The following is a 17711-nucleotide window of genomic DNA, read 5'->3' as shown; positions in this document are numbered from 1 at the left end:
TAGGAGCCATTGGAATGACCTCAGGCTGGCTTTCCTGGACCACCGGTAGGGTGGTCATCTGGCCAGTACCTTTATCACCTACTTTGGGCTCGACCAGTTTCTTCATCCCACAGACAGGTTGAGAGAAGACGTGAGGCCAGGGACAGGAACTCAGAAGAGTGACAGTCGGCCATTATCTTTGCTCTGCCTGGAGCTTGCAGGCCTCTGGCCTCCACTGTGTGGTGTGGAGAGAGGTTGTGACTGTTGGATGAGTCTTGATTTCCTCCTAGAGGTTTCTAGGAGGCAACTGCAAGAGAAACCCTCTTGACAAAAGGCTTAATACAAGTTAAAAACCAATCTCAGTGCACTGTTGGTGGGAATGTGGAATAGTGTATCTGTGCTGTGGAAAACGGGATGAAGACAACTCAGTTAAACAGAGAGGTACGCTGCGGTCCAGAGATTTCATTTCAAGTATATATTCAGAAGAATTTAGAGTAGGACTGGTAGATACATTTCCACACCTATGTCTGTCGCAGCATAATCCACAGTAGCTAAGAGGAAGCAGCAGCTTGAGTACTCACCAGCAGAGGACAGGTAAACAAAACATGTTCTGTCCACAGGGTGGGACATTATTCAGCCTTCAAAGGAAGGATGTTCCAACACATGCTGTAATGCAGATGGACCTGAGGCAGTTGTGCCCAGTGAAGTCAGATGGTTAGGAAAGAACAAACACGGATGTATTTGTCACATGGAGTGGAGTCACAATCACAGAGACAGGAAGCCAGAACCAGAGATGGGATGGGGCAGTGTGTGTTCAGTGGTGCAACTTCAGACTTGCAAGATGGATGAGTTCTAATGACTGATGGGGGGTGGGGGCTTGGTCTAAGGCCAAGCCCAGCAAAGAGCAGAATACCTCACGTCAGCCAGCAGCTGGGCATGTGGTGTGCAACTGTCATCTCAGCTAGTTACCCTGGTACCCAAGCCCAGGATTAAACATGAGACTCTTGCTGGGTGCCGGTGGCTCACACCTGTAATCCTAGCTACTCAGGAGGCTGAGATCTGAGGATCACAGTTCAAAGCCAGCCCGGGCAGGAAAGTCTGTGAGACTCTTATCTCCAATAAACCACTGGAAAACCAGAAGTGGCGCTGTGGCTCAAGTAGCAGAGCTCTTGCTTTGAGCTGAAGAGTGCAGGGACAGTGCCCAAGCCCAGAGTTCAAGCCCCATGACTGACCAAACCAAAACCAAAACCATGAGACTCTTAAAAAATAGCTAGAGCAATAAGGTTTTTGTTGTTGTTGTTTCTTTTTAAGAGGGACAAAAAGAAGTACAGAAATGGAGGGAGGAAGGGTGAACAAATACAGTCATGATATTCAGTGTTCTCTATGTAAAAAATGACCTGTGTAACTGTGGGCAGGGATGAGAGGGAGAAACAAGGGGGAAAGGGAAGAGGGAGCAATGGTGTCCAAGCAGAATTGTACTCCTTACCTGACTTGCGGAATTGTAGTCCCGCTGTACAACAACGAATAATAATAACGATAAAATTACACTAAAAAAAAAAGCCAGAGCTAGGAAGGTGGCTTAGTGGTAGAGTGCTTGCCTAGCATACATAAAGCCCTGGGTTCCATTCCTCAGTACCACATACACAGAAAAGGCCAGAAGGGGTGCTGTGGTTCAAGAGTGCTAGCTGGGTGCTGGTAGACCACGCTTCTAATCCTGGCTACTCAGGAGGCTGAGATCTGAGGATTGCGGTTCAAAGCCAGCCCGGGCAGGAAAGTCCATGAGATTCTTATCTCCAATAAACCACCAGAAAACCAGAATTGGCGCTATGGCTCAAGTGGTAGAACACTAGCCTTGAGCTGAAGAGATTAAGGACAGCACCCAATCCCTGAGTTCAAGCCCCATGACCACCACCACCAACAAAAAAACCCAAACACACACACACACACACACACACACACACACACACACACACACACCAGCTACACACACACACACACCAGCTACACACACACACACACATACACACACACACACACACACACACACACACACACACACACACACACACACACACACACACACACACACACACACACACACACACACACCAGCTAACCAGGTGCCTGTGGCTCACACCTGTAATCCTAGCTACTCACGAGGCTCAGATCTGAGGATCACCGTTCAAAGCGAGCCCGGCAGGAAAGTCCGTGAGACTCTTATCTCCAGTAAACTACTAGAAAACCGGAAGTGATACTGTGGCTCAAGTGCTGGCCTTGAGTTGAAGAGCACAGGGACAGCGCCCACGCCCAGAGTTCAAGCCCCACGACCGACAAAAAAAAAAACAGCTAAAACAAAAAGTGCAGGATACCTGTCTGGCAAGTACAAGCTCTACATTCAAGCTCTAGTATCACACAAATACGGTAATAATCAATAAAGCAAACTGCATGTGAAATGACAAGCAACTTTAATGAGAGCTAGGGTCTGTGTGGCCTGAGAGTCACTGGACATAGCTGCTGCCACCAGATAGAGACGCAGCCTCATAGTTCCAAGCTGAAAATCCAGGTCGAGATGCCGGCCAACTACCTGTGGTGAGTCCACTGAGGGCCAGAGCCACCCTTGCGCATGTCCTCACAGGAAGAAGCAGCAGCCATCTGGGATCCTTGTGATCTCATCGTGCTCCACCTCCATCACCTGCTCCTCTCTCAAAGGCCTCACTCCGATTCTCTCACCTTGGGATGAGGATTTCAACGTGAATTTGGAGGGGAACACAACGTTCAGTCTTAGTCTTAACTGAAGATAGTTTCTTACCAGATACAAATTAATTTAAATGAGTTATAAAAACTAAAATGATACGTGAGTTGGCAGAAGGCCAGGCACAAGCCAGGTATGATGATACACATCTGTAATCCCACCTAGTGGGAAGGTTGAGTCAGGAGAATGAAGAGTTTGAGGCCAGCCTGGAAATTAGAGACCCTACCTGAAAAAAACAGGAAGAGGAGAAGGTTGGGGACATGGCTCAGGTAGTAGAGCGTTTGCTATGGGGCCCTGGGGTCAAGCCTCACTACTGTTGAAAAACAAAACACGACTATGATTTCTGGGAAACATGCTTAGAATATATTAAAAATTAAAAACTTGAGTGGCAGCCTTCAGAGAGGAGGAGATATTAGTCAAAGACTAATACCTAGAACACAGTGTTTCTTTTTTTTTTTCTTTTTTTCTTTGTCAGTCATGGGGCTTGAACTCTGGGCCTGGGTGCTGTCTCTGAGCTTTTCAGCTAAGGGTGAACGCTCTACCACTTGAGTCACAGCTCCATTTCTGGTTTTCTGTGGTTTATTGGAGATAAGAGTCTCACAAACGGTCCTGCCTGGGCTGACTTTGAGCTGTGATCCTCAGATCTCAGCCTCCTGAGTAGCTAGGATTACTGGCGTGAGCCACCGGTGCCTGGAAGAACAGAATTTCTAGACATCTATAGAAAGTCATCCTGATGGAAAAATAGGCAAAGGACTCAACAGCAATTGACAGGAAGTCCATGGCCAAGGAAACGTGTCGAGTTGCAGAGCTTCTCGTAACCACTTGTAAACACTGACCTGGCCGCATGTATTGTCCACTGGCATTGGCTGGCTCTGGGGATCTAGGGCACAAGGCATTTCTGTAACTGGGAGCCAGAAATGAAAGGCTAACCATATCCCAGCTTACTGATGGCCTCTGTCCAGGCAGCTCTCCACCCCTAATCTGGTCCAAGGTAGCTCTGTCATTGAAGCAAGGGAAAGGAATGAACATGGACCTGCCATCTGGGAAGTAGCCCTGGTCACCATCCCTGCTTGATCCCCAGACCAGAGGCTGCCTGTTCAACAGTCTTCCCCAGCTGTCCACAGAGGGGAAGCTGCCACCCAGCCAGCATGGGTGTGTGGGCAGCCTGTTGGAGACAGCTGGCAACTTTGGCCAGTCATGGATACACCATCTTCTCAGGACAGTAGGAATCAGGTGCTGGGGACACGTCTTCTGTGGGACATCTCTTTGTCTCTTCAAGAGAATACCTGTTACCTATATACAATGGAATATTATGTAGTCATTAGAAAGGACAAAACAATGGCATTCTCAGGGAAATGGATGGAACTAAAAGAAATCATGTTGAGTGAGGTAAGCCAAGAGCAAAGAGACAAACAGGACATGGTCTCCCTGATAAGTGGATGTTAAATCCAAAATGTAAGGAGATACGACAAAGTTAACAAGACTTGAGAAACAAAGGACCTCCACTCAGCTGGTCAAATCATTACTAAATGACCCCATGCTGCTGATCACATATATGGTATATATGTACACATGGGAGGGAAACTAGGAGGACAACATAGAAACAGGGAAATGGGAAAACATACAATAGTGAGACCCATCAGCTGCACTGGACATTGATCAAAACGAACTAAGCAGCTCAATGGCAGCGATGGGAGGGAGGGAACAAATGGGAAAGAGGGAACAGCTGACACTAAGCAAAAGGAAAGATCACCTGATGTGGAAGAAATAACTGTATTGTCAAAGCCCATAGAACTCATAAACTTTATAGACCACGATAAAGACAATTTGCCCCATGAAAGTTAGAATGTGTTTGTGACTTACGTATCACTATCCTACAATACTGTGAAATTGTGAAATTTATGTAATCACGTAATCACAATAAAAAATAAGTATAAAAATAAATTATATTTCCCCCCTAAAAAAAAGAGAGAGAATACCTGTAAGCCACATTGGTGGGTACTCTGAGTCCCCTCACATTTCTGAACCAACAAGTAGCTCTGCTTTCACGAGGTTTCACTGGATGGGCCATCACTCACCAGTTGCAAGCAGACACAGTATCAGAGGAGGCAGTAATACTCATGCTCAGCAGGCCACTTTGGGTGTGACCTCTGCCTCTTAATGGGATTGTGGACTTTTTTTTTTTTTTTTTTTTGTGCTGTCCTGGTGCTTGAACTCAGGGCCTGGGCGCTGCTGTCCCTGATCTTTTGATCAAGGTTAGCTTGAACCATAGCCCCACTTCTGGCTTTTTGATGGTTAATTGGAGATAAGAGTCTCATGGACTCTCCTACCATGGCTGGCTTTTTTTTTTTTTTTTTTTTTTTTTTTTTTGGTTGGTCGTGGGGCTTGAACTCTGGGCTTGGGCACTGTCCCTCAGCTCAGCACCAGTTCCGGTTTCCTAGTGGTTTATTGGGGATAAGAGTCTCACGGACTGGCTTTGAACTGTGATCCTCAGATCTCAGCCTCCTGAGTAGCTAGGATTACAGGCATGAGCCACCGGCGCCCAGCTCCAGGGCTGGCTTTGAACCATGATCCTCAGATCTCAGCCTCCTGAGTACCTAGATTATAAGTGTGAGCTACCAGCACTTTTTTTTTTCATTTCTTTAAAAGTTATATGGTAGGGTTGGGAAGGTGGCTCAGTGGTAGAGTGCTTGCCTTGCATGCATGAGGCCCTGGGTTCATTCCTCAGCATCACATAAGCAGAAAAAGCTGGAAGTGGCGCTGTGGCTCAAGTGGTAGAGTGCTAGCCTTGAGCTGAAGAGCTGAGGGACAGCGCCCAGGCCCAGAGTTCAGGCCCCACGACCAACCAAAAAAAAAAGATATATGGTAAAGTTCCTTTTCCTGTGTCCCTAAGTTATATAGCTCTGAGTTTTAACAAGTGTAGATTTCGATGTCTTCATATTCAGGTAGGCCCAGAATGTTGGACAATCCTGGCCATCATGTGATAGTCACCCTGGACTCACCTGGGCCACTCTAGCCTCTGATCTCTCTCTGTCCTTTTAGCCTTATCTTTTCCAGAATGGATGGACTCAGCTCTGACTTCCTGACAGTGGCTTTTGTGTCAGAATAATGCTGCTACAGTTTTAACTTTGCCGGGTTCCCCGTAAGTGCTACCTGAATGTCATATCCATTGTATAGATCGACGGAGTTTTGGATTTTAGTGGTACTAGTTGTTGAACTCAGGGCCTTGGACCTGCTAGGCAGGTCCTCTACCACTTCAGCCCTTCTTGTTTTAGTTATTTAGAGCCTGTGTTTTTTTCTGGACTAGCTTGGATTGCAATTGTCGTGTGTAGCTGGGATGACAGATGTATACCACCAAATCAGCTTTTTGTTGGTTGAGATGGGATCTAACTAACCTTTCACCTAACTTTCCACAATTCCTCTCATCTCCACCTCTCAAGTAGCTTGGATTATAGACTTGAGCACAAGACTCAGCTCTGAGATTTCTGTGTGTGCGTGTGCATGTACATGTGTGCGTGTGTCCGTAATAAGACTTGAACCCTGGGCCTGGGCATGGTCCAAGGCTGGTGTTCTACCACTTGAGCCACAGCTCCACTTCTGGCTTTTAGGTAGTTAATCAGAGATAAGAGTCTCACAGACTTCCTTGCATTGGCATCGGCAACCCACAATCCTCAAATCTCAGCTTCTAAGTAGCTAGGATGACAGGTGTGAGCCGCCGGTGCCTATGCCTACACTTTGTTGATTTTAACAACAACAAAAGCTTCTGGAGTTGTACCAGAATAGTACCCTACCTACAGATGAGTCTGGGGAGAACTACCAGGCACGTACGAGCATGGTGGGCTCTGTTTGGATCTTTGATTTCCTCTGTCTATTTGGGCATCAGTAGTGTAGCATGCAGCTAGCTCTATGTTTGTTTTAGATTTGAGTATTTGATGCTATACAAGTGAATGGTTTGCTGGGCGCCAGTGGCTCATACCTGTAATCCTAGCTACTTAGGAGGCTGAGATCTGAGCCAGCCTGGACAGGAAAGTCCGTGAGAGTCTTATCTCCAATAAACCACCAGAAAACCAGAAGTGGCGCTGTGGTTGAAGTGGTAGAGCACTAGCCTTGAGCTGAAGAACTGAGGGACAGTGCTCAGGCCCAGAGTTCAAACCCCATGACTGACGAAACACACACACACACACACACACACACACACACACACACACACAAGTGGATGGTTTAGCACTTGACTTCCACTTGCTCACGGCTGGCATGCGACTGGCATGTGGCGTGTGATCGCTTTTTACAGGTGATCTGGCCTCCTATGGTCTCATGAAGCTCACTGGTTCTCAGAGCTGGTCTTCACATTTCCTGCATTCCTTGGATTCTCTACACACACAGTCCAGTCCGGGTGTCTGCAGATGAGGGTTCTTTTCCTTTTCCTGTCCTCATGCCTTTTTTTCCCCTTGCTTGTCTGCTGCGCTGGCCACAGCTGGCGGGGGAAGTAGTCACTTTGGGCATTTTACACAAACTCTGTAGACAGAGCAAGCTGTCCCTTCCTGACTTTGCAGAGTGAGGTTTTGTTTTTGTTTCTTTTTTCTGGTCGTGGGTCTTGAACTCTGGGCCTGGGTACTGTCCCTCAGCTCTTCAGCTGAAGGCAAGTACTCTACCATTTGAGCCATAGTGCCACTTCCAGTTTTCTGGTAGTTAATTTGAGATAAGAATCTCATGGACTTTCCTACCAGGGCTAGCTTTGAACTGCAATCCTCAGATCTCAGACTTCAGAGTAGCTAGGATTACAAGTGTGAGCACCGGCACCCGGCTTTGCAGAATGTCTTTATCATAAATGACTGCACTCTCCACAGCCTAGTGTTTCTCTAGCCTGCTCTTCCAGAATTTCCAGATTCCTTCCAAAAGCTCATTCAAAGGTTCTGCACTCTGTCAGGATGGCCTCGTCAGTGGCCCCACTCTTGGTAACAGTTCTCTGTATCAGCTTTCTGTCATTCATTATAGCAGACCTCGGAGGTAACTGACCTATAAAGAAAAATTTGTTTTGGCTCATAATGTTGAAGCTTCAGCTGTGGTCTGGTGCCCCATTTCTTGTTTTGAGGTTAGGCAGCACGTCATGGTGGGAGAGTGTGTGGAACAGGCTGCCCACCTGTGTCCAAGAAATAAAAAGGCAGGTGTGATGTAAGAGCATGTGTATCCCACGAGGCCTTTCTCCTAAAGGTCTGGAGGCCATGCCTTTAATACAAGGTCTTTACCACCGAGGTTATGAGAGGGAGGGAGAAAGAGTCTGATGGTATTGGGCAGGTCGTTTTCCTGTCAGGTATGGGGCTTGAACTCAGTGCGCTGTCCCTGAGATCTTGTGCTCAAGGCTAGCACTCTACCACTTTGAGCCACAGCATCACTTCCGGTTTTCTGGTGGTTAATTGGAGATAAAGAGTCTCATGGCCTTTCCTGCCTAGGCTGGCTTCAAATCAAGATTCTCAAATCTCAGCCTCCTAAGTAGCTAGTTCAAATGTGAGAATGGCTTCATTCTTTTTTTTTTTTTTTACAGCCCTGGAGCTTGAACCCTGGGCCTGGGTGTTGTCCCTGAACTTTTGCTCAAAGCTAATACTCTACCACTTGAGCCACAGTGCCACTTTCAGCTTTTTCTGAGTAGTTTATAGGTGTGAGCCACAGGTGCCCCGCTTGACTTCATTCTTCATGACTGAATAATACTTCACTGTATATATGTACAAATGTCATATTTTCTTTATCCATTCATCTGTCACCAGCATCTAGGCTGATTCCATAGCTCAGCTATTGTGAATAGTGCTGCAGTACACATAGGTGTGCAGGTGTCTCCACTGTATGTTGACTGTGGCATTCCTGTGCATGTATGTCTTGGGTGGAATGGCTAGATCATCTGATAGTTCTGTGGTTATAACTTTGAAGAATCTCCATACTGATTTCTTTTTTTTTTTTTTTTTTTGTCGGTCGTGGGGCTTGAACTCTGGGCCTAAGCACTGTCCCTCAACTCTTCAGCTCAAGGCTAGTGCTCTACCACTAAGCTACCTTCCTAGCCCTAATGAGACTTACTAAGTAGGACTATTCTCCTTACTGGTTTCAGCTTGGTGAGTTTTGGTGGTTGGCTGCTTTCAGTGCTTGTTACATTGTGTCTCCATTGTTCATAGTTCTTACAGGGCTCCCTGGTCTACTTTCCTACTCTGAGGTCTGTAGTCCTATCTTTTCTTTCTGATAAAACTGTCCTTTTTGTCCTTGGATAAAAGTTTAATGAAATTTGCTGATCTTCTCAACATTTTTTTTCTTTATTTTCAATTTAGCTGTTTCTGATTTTACTTCGGTTATCTCCTTCCTTATGCTTATTTCCTAGAGTGGTAATAGTCGTGATTTGGTGGTACTAAGGTGGTGTGTGTGTGTGTGTGCGCGCGCGTGCGTGTGCATTTGCCCACGCATCTGCATGCGTGCCAGCACATGCATACATATGACTTGAACTCAGGGTCGTGTACTCTTGCTTAGCTTTTTTGCTTAAGGCTGTCACTCTACCACTTGAACTATAGCTCCACTTCCAGCCTTTTTGGGTGGCTGGCTAATTGAAGTCTCACAGGCTTTTCTACCTAGCTAGTTTTGAACCACCCTCCTTCTAAGAAGCTTGGATTACAGATATGAGCCAGTGGCAACCAGCTATTTTGGTGTGTGTGTGTGTGTGTGTGTGTATGTGTGTGTGTGTGTGTGTGTGTGTGTGTGTGTGTGTGTGTGCACGTGTGTGTGCGCGTGTGTACGTATGTACTCACAGGCATGTATATGCTAGTCCTGGGGTTTGAATTCAGAGCCTGGGCACTGTCCCTAGGCTTTTTTGCTCAAGGCTAACACTACCACTTGAGCCATGGCTCCACTTCCAGCTTTTGGTGTTTAGTTGGAGTTGAGTCTTTGACTTTGGACCACTTTTTTTTTTCTCCCCAGTCCAGGGGCTTGAACTCAGGGTCTGGGCACCATCCTTGAGCTTCTTTTGCTCAAGGCTAGAACTCTACCACTTGAGCCATAGTGCCACTTCCAGCTTTTTCTGCTTATGTGGTGCTGAGGAATCGAACCCAGGGCCTCATGCATGGAAAGCAAGCGCTCTACCACTGAGCCACCTTCCCAGCCCCCACTTTGTTTTTAGGACAGAGCTTCACACCGGAGGCAGTAGTTCCCAACTGTAATCCTAGCTGTTTAGGAAGCTGAGACGGGGAAGCTCAATACCCCAAGGCTAGCAGGGCAAAAGTTTGCAAGCCTATCAAAAGCTGATGTGTCCGTGTGTGCCTGTCAGCTATACTGAAATTGTAAATAGGGGTTGCAGTCTAAGCTATCCTTTGGCAAAACGTGAGGTAACTATTCAAAAATAACTAAAGTATTAAAGGGCTTGTGGCTGACTTAGGCACGAAGCCACGAATTCAAATCCCACACCACCACCAAAAAGAAAAGAGAGAAAATGCAAGATGCTAGCTTTGCCTGATAGTCTTTCGGCTGGCCTCCCAAGTAGCCTGGAGAGGCCCTGTCTGACCAAAGGGTCAGCTGCTGTCCAGTTCCCCAGGCAATTAAGGGCTTTCCAACTTCCTTCCGTTATGGTTGTCATCTTTACTTTTGGCTTTGGCTTTGTTTTCTTCAGTTTTACTTTTCCGAGTTCTACCATGTTCTAAAATTCATAGGTAGAAAATTCCAGAAAGACACACGTTTTCAGTTGTGTGACATCCTAAGTAGTCTGACGAGACTCTTTGTTGTTCTCCTCTTCCTCCCTGTCCCTCAGAGCAGTGCAGGCTCAGCCTGCTGGGTCCTGGCATGGCTCCTCCAAGAAGGTGGACGCTCGGCGTGTCAGCCTCTGCAGATGCAGAGGGCCGGCGAGTCAGCTCCCTGGGCGTTTCTGCATCCACTGCCTCCCAGTAGGCTGTGGACTAGGGCCACTGTGGGAGTCACACAGCCTGGCTGGTGGCTTTGGTGGGCCTGTAGGTGTTGCTCACAGTGGCAGACGTTGGCCTGGGGATGCCCCCCCGCCCCCCAGCACACACAGTGTTCGCAGCATGTGCCATCTGCCCTTGCCTTCCACCTTCTGTCCTGCTGAGCTCGCTCTGGGGTGCAGACGGCCTCTGAGCTGTGCCCCTGCTGTCTGGCACACCCTGCTGGGAGAAGCTCCTGTCTTCCTTCACTTCTCCCAGCTCTCAGTGGGGTGCATGTAACTTCACTGTTGTCACCTGAGCATCTAGAACAGGACAGGGCCTCATCTTAATTATAGTGATAGGGGGTTTCTAGTGTGAGCTCATGGAGTGAATGCCACTCCAAGACCCTGAGCCAAGGAACTTGTGGCCCAGCCCAAGCTCATCTGACTCAGTGCCTCTGAAGCCTGGGTAGGAAGGGCGGTGAGAGGTCTCAGGTCCCCACATTCTCGGGTGTGGAGCCAGAGACACGTGATGTGCACATTAGGGTGAGGGGCGAGCTCCTCGGCCTGCCTGTTGGCTGCTTTAGACTCATGTGTTGATGATCCAGCAGCAGTTCAGGATGGATGCCCAAGTCTAGATTGCCCACAGAGACAATCACAGACAAGGACTGTTTGTCCTAGAACTCAGAGGTGTGCCAAGTGGCCAGTATCTTCATCTAGATGAGCACATTTACCTGTGCTGTATACAGTATCTTAAACCATTATCAAAGTAGAAAAGTGATCATGCTTCAAAGAGAGCTGTGGAGAAGCTTCTAGAAACCACATGCTCACATTTTGAAAGCCAGGAGCCTTGGCCGTCTTTGTGGAGTTGTTCTAAAGGGCTGTGTGCATATATGTGTGTGTGTGCTTGTGTGCATGTACATGTGTGGCACGGGGTACCTCCAGGAAGATGTGTGCTCATGCATGTCAGGCTCTGCAGATGCAGACAGGGCCGCTATGTGTCTGCTCTCTGCAGACAAGCCCCTGGGTGTTGTGTGTCACCCACACCACCCCGAGGCAGGGCGACAAGCATCTCCAAGCCAGAACAGGATGTGGAAGTAAAAGTGGCGCTAAAGGAGTATTCACAGGCACCTGTGGGGCCAGGCGGGTGGCTGAGGCCCAGCCTGGCGGTGGGTGGCTGTGTGGGATGCGGGATTGTGTTCTACTTTCACAGCTGGGAGCGGGGCTCAGGCTGTACCGCACTCTGGTCTCTGGGAACCTTTGCTCTACGCTCTCGCATGCCAGGCCCTCGGATTTCCTCTCTGGTCTGCCTCCTCTACCTGCCTCCAGGTTCCTGAGTAGGTGGGGAGTGGTCCTTGCAGGGGACAACTGCAGCGTGGGGCAGGTGCCTGGGAACTTCCTGAGACTAACCCTGCTTCCTTGCAGGTTGTGCAGCCTGACCCTGAAGAAGCTAGCTGTGCTCAGGGAACTGGAGAAGGAGCTCCTGTCTGTGGTGATAGCTGTCAAGATGCAGGTGAGCATGCACATGCCTCACAGGCCCGAGCCGGCCAGTGGGCCCTGGACAGCGGTGCCCATGGCTCTCCGAGCCCTCCTGCCCGTGACTTGTCTTAAGCCCTCCCAGCAAGGGAGGGGTTTTGACCCCATAAGAGCAGAAGACAAGAGGGGACCAGCTCTGGACCAGAACCCTGACCCCACACGGTCCCACATGTTATTGGTTTTTTTCAGGGAACGTGTGACAGGCCTTGTGATGGTTTTCCCTGAGGCTCTTGCAGAAGGTTAAGCCACTCTCTTGACGAAGAGCAGCCCCAGGTCCCTCCACACGGCCCACCATGGCTGTAGGCCACCCTGCTTGGGGTCCCTCCAGGACCAGATGTACTAGAGCTAGAGCTTTCAGCTCTAGCTTCCCAGGTCCCTCTGGGGGCCTCTGCAGGGGCCTCTGCAGGGACTGCTCAGTGTGTGTGTGTGTGTGTGTGTGTGTGTGTGTGTGTGTGTGTGTGTGTGTGTGTGTGTGTGTGTGTGTGTGTGTGTGTGTGTGTGTGTGTGTGACTGCTCACTGTGTGTGTGTGTGTGTGTGTGTGTCGGTCAGGGACTGCTCACTGTGTGTGTGTGTGTGTGTGTGTGTGTGTGTGTGTGTGTGTGTGTGTGTGTGTGTGTGTGTGTGTGTGTGTGTGTGTGTGTGTGTGTGTGTGTGTGTGTGTGTCTAGGTCGTGGGGCCTGAACTCTGGGCCTGGGCGCTGTCCCTCAGCTCTTCAGCTCAAGGCGAGCACTCTACCACTTGAGCCGGAACTGCTTACAGAGAGAGACAGAGAGACAGAGAGAGAGAGACAGAGAGAGAGAGAGAGAGAGAGAGAGAGAGAGAGTATGTGTGTGTGTGTGTATGTGTGTGTCTCGGTTGTGGGGCCTGAACTCTGGGCCTGGGCGCTGTCCCTCAGCTCTTTAGCTCAAGGCGATCACTCTACCACTTGAGCCACAGCACCACTTCCAGCTTTCTGGTGGTTTATTGGAGATAAGAGTTTCACACACTTTCCTGCCTGGGACGGCTTGAACCATGATGCTTAGATCTCAGCCTCCTGAGTAGCTGGGATTACAGGTGTGAGCCACCGGTGCCCAGCTCAGCCTGGCTCACTCTTTCTTTCTTTCTTTCTTTCTTTCTTTCTTTCTTTCTTTCTTTCTTTCTTTCTTTCTTTCTTCCTTCCTTCCTTTTTTCCTTTCTTCCTTTCTTCCTTCCTTTCTTCCTTTCTTTTTCTCTCTTTCTCTTTCTCTCTTTTCCTCCCTTCCTCCCTCCCTCCCTCCCTCCCTCCCTCCCTCCCTCCCTCCCTCCCTCCCTCCCTCCTTCCTTCCCTCTCTCTCTCTTTTTCTTTCTTTCTGTCTGTCTGTCTCTCTTTTGTCAGTCATAGGGCTTGAACTCTGGGCCTGGGTGCTGTCCCTGAACTCTTCAGCTCAAGGTGAGGCTCTACCACTTAGAGCCACAGCACCACTGCCAGTTTTCTGGTGGTTTATTGGGGATAAGAGTCTCATGAACTTTCCTGCCTAGGCTGGTTTTGAACTGTGATCTTCAGATCTCAGCCTCCTGAGTAGCTAGGATTACAGGCGTGAGCCACCAGCGCCCAGCATACAGCCTGGCTTTTTGCTAGTTATTTCTGGGATTGAATCTCCTGGACATTTCTTCCACAGCTGTCTCAAAACTCAATCCTCAGAAAAAAAAAAAAAAACAACAAAAAAAAAAAAAAAAAAAAAAAAAACTCAATCCTCAGGTCTCACCTAAGTAGCTAGAAGTGTGCCTATAGTGCCTGGTTCACCCAGCTTCTATTGATTGAGACTGAGTCTCCTAAACTTTTTGTATGAGCTTGGCCATGAATCACAATTCACCTGATCAGCCTCCTGTTAGTCATCACACCCTGCTGCATTCATTCTTGATCTCTGATTTCTTGGGCAGATCTTAGTGGTAGAATCAGTATTGTAATTATTAAGGCTCCTGATAAATGTCCCCAATGGGCCCTGGGAATTATGTGTTCAATGCTTCCAACCCAGGCTCTGGCCTGATCAGTTAAAGAGCATCGAGTAATGATGTCATCAGCTGGCTTAAGTTTAAGGTGTCTTTTTAAATTTTTGGTGCCAGTCTTAGGGCTTGAAATTAGGGTCTGGACACTGTACCTGAGCTATTTGTGTCAAGGCTAGCATTCTACCACTTGAGCCACAGGTCCACTTCCAGCTTTTTGGGTGGCTACTTGGAGGTAAGAATCTTACAGAACCAGGCACCAATGGCTTACGCCTGTAATTCTAGCTACTTAGGAGGCTGATACCTGAGGATTGCGGTTTGGAGCCAGCCCAGGCAGGAAAGTCAGTGAGATTCTTATCTCCCATTAACCACCAGATAACCAGAAGTGGTGCTATGGTTCAAAGTGATTGACTACTAGCTTTGAGCGGAAACATCTCAGGGACAGTGTCCAGGCCCTGAGTTTAAGTCCCACAACCCACCAAAAAAGGAAAAGGAAAGGAAAGGAGAGGGCTGGGAAGGTGGCTCAGTGGTAGAGTGCTTGCCTTGCATGCATGAGGCCCTGGGTTTGATTCCTCAGCATCACATAAGCAGAAAAAGCTGGAAGTGGCACTGTGGCTCAAGAGATAGAGTTCTCGCCTTGAGCTGAAGAGCTGAGAGACAGTGCCCAGGCCCAGAGTTCAGGCCCCATGACCAGAAAAAAAAAAAAAAAAGAGAGAGAAAAGGTTCATGGACTTTTTGCCCAAGCTAGCTTCAAACTGTGATCCTCAGATCTCAGCCTCCTGAGTAGCTGGGACTACAGACTAAGGCACCCTTCTTATACTGGATGTCTTTCCTCAAAGGGTTCCAAAAGGATCTTGCGCTCTCATGAGATTGTACTGCCTCCAAGTGGACAAGTGGAAACTGACCTTGCCCTCACCTTCTCTCTGCAGGTGAGTCTACCACCTAGGCAACAGGGACACTCCTAGATCAGGGCCCTGGGTGAAAGGCACTCTCTGGTCAGTGCCTGGGTGGTAAACACTTCCTGGTCAGGTGAATAACACTCTTGTCAGCACCCTGGGTACTAATGGACACTACCTGATCAGCGCTACAGATGGTAGGTACTCCCTGGTTAACACCTCAGTGATGGACAGTCCCTGGTCAGAGCTTTAGCTGATGGACATGTCTGGTTAGGACCCTCGACACTGGCCAGAGCCCTGGATGGCGGGCAGTCCCTAATCAGAACTCTGGGTGATGGACATCCCTGGCCAGTATGCCCTGGTGGTGAGCATGTCCCGGTTAGTGCCCTGGTGACTGGGAGTTTCTGGCTAGTGCTCTGAATGTTGGGTGCTCCCTTTTTACTTCTATCAGCTCTTCATTTTGGTTCATTTTTTTTTTTTCTCCAGTCCTGGGGCTTGAACTTTAGGCCTGGACACTGTCCCTGAGCTCCTTTGGCTCAAGGCTAGCATTCTACCACCTGAGCCACAGTGCCACTTTGGCTTTTTCTGTGATCAATTAGAGATAAGAGTCTTTAGCTGGGCGCTAGTGGCTCACGCCTGTAATCCTAGCTACTCAGGAGGCTGAGATCTGAGGATCGTGGTTCAAAGCCAGCCCGGGCAAGAACGTGAGACTCCTATCTCCAATAAAGCACCAGAAAACCGGAAGTGGTGCTATAGCTCAAGTGGTAGAGCGCTCGCCTTGAGCTGAAGAGCTGAGGGACAGCGCCCAGGCCCAGAGTTCAAGCCCCACGACCGACAAAAAAAAAAGAGTCTCACAGACTTTCCTGTCCAGGTGGGCTTCGAACCATAATCCTCAGATCTCAGCCTCCTGAGTAGCTAGGAGCCACCAGCGCTCAGTTTGGTTCATTCTTAAAGAATTAGAAACCTTTTTTGGCTTTGTTATGTTTTCATACCTTTGGTTAAATGTAATGATGGAGACAAAATATCAAGGTAATCAATTATAGAAGCATTTTGCCCTGATGTTAAGATAGTCAGGAATATGTGGAAACTAAGAATTCTAAGCTGGAAGCCCTTTGAGTATCTGGGCTATAGCCTGTGGTGAAGAGGAACTAGCTGTCCGCTTATTTGATATGCGGCTGTTAGAAGACTCCCCAGCCCTCATCTGGAATAGGGAATTCCAACACTCTTCAGAAAGCCAGATGAGCCCCAGTTTATTCCTATCCCCCAGTCAGTTCACTCCAAGTCCCTTAAAATAATCTTCACACAGGGCTGTGGTTTAGGGAAATCTGCAAGTCCCTGCCCTACCCATGGCCACATCTCCCGGTCCACCTGGCTCTGTCTGCCCTGGCTCATCTTGCTGGCCTCATGGAGCCTGCCTTCACCGGCACAGCTTTTGGGTTTTATAGTGGCCTGGATGTGATTGTATACTTTTTCCTGGGAGTCAGGTTTCCTGAGGTGCAGTTTACCAAGCATACGGATCACCTGTTCCATGGCCATGTGGCTTCTGAAAAGTGTGTGTAGGCATAGGAGAGCATCCTGAGTTCTCTTGTGATCTCAGAGAACCTGTGGGGTTGCGGTTAGAAGCTGCAGGTCCTGGTGTGTGGCAGCCTGTGGTGGTGGGGTGGGGCTGTTGCCGGGCCGTTGGGTTGGAGAGTGCACAGTGTACCAGGATGGAAGAACATACCAGAAGGCCAGGGCCACACTGGACTCTGGAGAGAGGAGCTGCTGAGGAACTGCGCATCCTTCCAGAGGCGCACACGCATGGATGGGCTCATCCCAAATGTCTCAGCTTAGAGTTAGCAGCCATTAATGTAGAAAATAAGCTCCTAGTGCCATGCTGAGGGGAGATACCCTTGCTGATGTGCTGGCTCCTGGTGGGGTGGGCAGAGGCAGTGCTGCGGGCCCCAGGGTAGCCCTGGAAGGCCTCTGCGGGGTCTGCAGGTATTCCTCAAAGACATTGGGTGTAGGTGGCTTAGGGTACAGTGCTGTGCCAGACCCCAGGAGGGCTTGCTTGTGCTCTTAGTATCCACACTTCCTGAAGAGAGAAGGCAACAAACTCCAGATCATGCTACAACGCAGAAAGCGGTACAAGAACCGGACAATCCTAGGCTACAAGACACTGGCTATGGGCTCCATCAACATGGCTGAGGTAAGTAGCAGACTGGTACTGTGCTGCCAGATGGGGGGTTTGTGCATGCCTCCGTGTGTGTGTGTGTGTGTGTGTGTGTGTGTGTGTGTGTGTGTGTGTGTGTGTGTGTGTGTGTGTGTGTGTGTGTGTGTGTGTGTGTGTGTGTGTGTGTGTGTGTGTGTGTGTGTGTGTGTGTGTGGTGTGTGTGTGTGTGTGTGTGTGTGTGTGATGCATCTGTCCTCAGTTCCCCAGAGCATCGGCACAGGTCGCTTCTCTTACATATCCATTATGTGATCGGTTGTGTGTGTGTGTGTGTGTGTTATGCGTCTGTCCTCAGTTCCCCAGCGCATCTGCACAGGTCGCTTCTCTTACATATCCATTACGTGATCGGTTTTGTGTGTGTGTGTGTGTGTGTGTGTGTGTGTGTGTGTGTGTGTGTGTGTGTGAGTGATGTGTCACTTCTCTTACATATCCATTATGTGATCGGTTGTGTGTGTGTGTGTGTGTGTGTGTGTGTG

At 48.8% G+C, this 17711-nt stretch overlaps 1 protein-coding gene across 8 annotated transcripts in view; it reads left to right on the top strand.

The window, feature by feature from the left end:
- The window catches only part of Pacs2 (phosphofurin acidic cluster sorting protein 2), a 77011-nt gene that overhangs the window by 25035 nt on the left and 34265 nt on the right, over nucleotides 1-17711 (top strand). For all 8 annotated transcript variants that reach the window (XM_069997420.1, XM_069997417.1, XM_069997416.1 and 5 more), the window contains exons 2-4: nucleotides 12057-12144; nucleotides 14970-15059; nucleotides 17089-17214. In XM_069997420.1, the coding sequence (XP_069853521.1) occupies nucleotides 12057-12144; nucleotides 14970-15059; nucleotides 17089-17214 (304 nt within the window). The remainder of the gene's footprint in view (nucleotides 1-12056; nucleotides 12145-14969; nucleotides 15060-17088; nucleotides 17215-17711) is intronic.

Source organism: Dipodomys merriami, unplaced genomic scaffold (genome assembly GCF_024711535.1).
Source record: "Dipodomys merriami isolate MVZ:Mamm:240054 unplaced genomic scaffold, mDipMer1.0.p SCAF_50, whole genome shotgun sequence".
NCBI classification, from domain to species: domain Eukaryota; kingdom Metazoa; phylum Chordata; class Mammalia; order Rodentia; family Heteromyidae; genus Dipodomys; species Dipodomys merriami.
The sequence above is the reverse complement of the archived record's forward strand: the minus strand, read 5'-3'. Positions and strand labels throughout refer to the sequence as shown.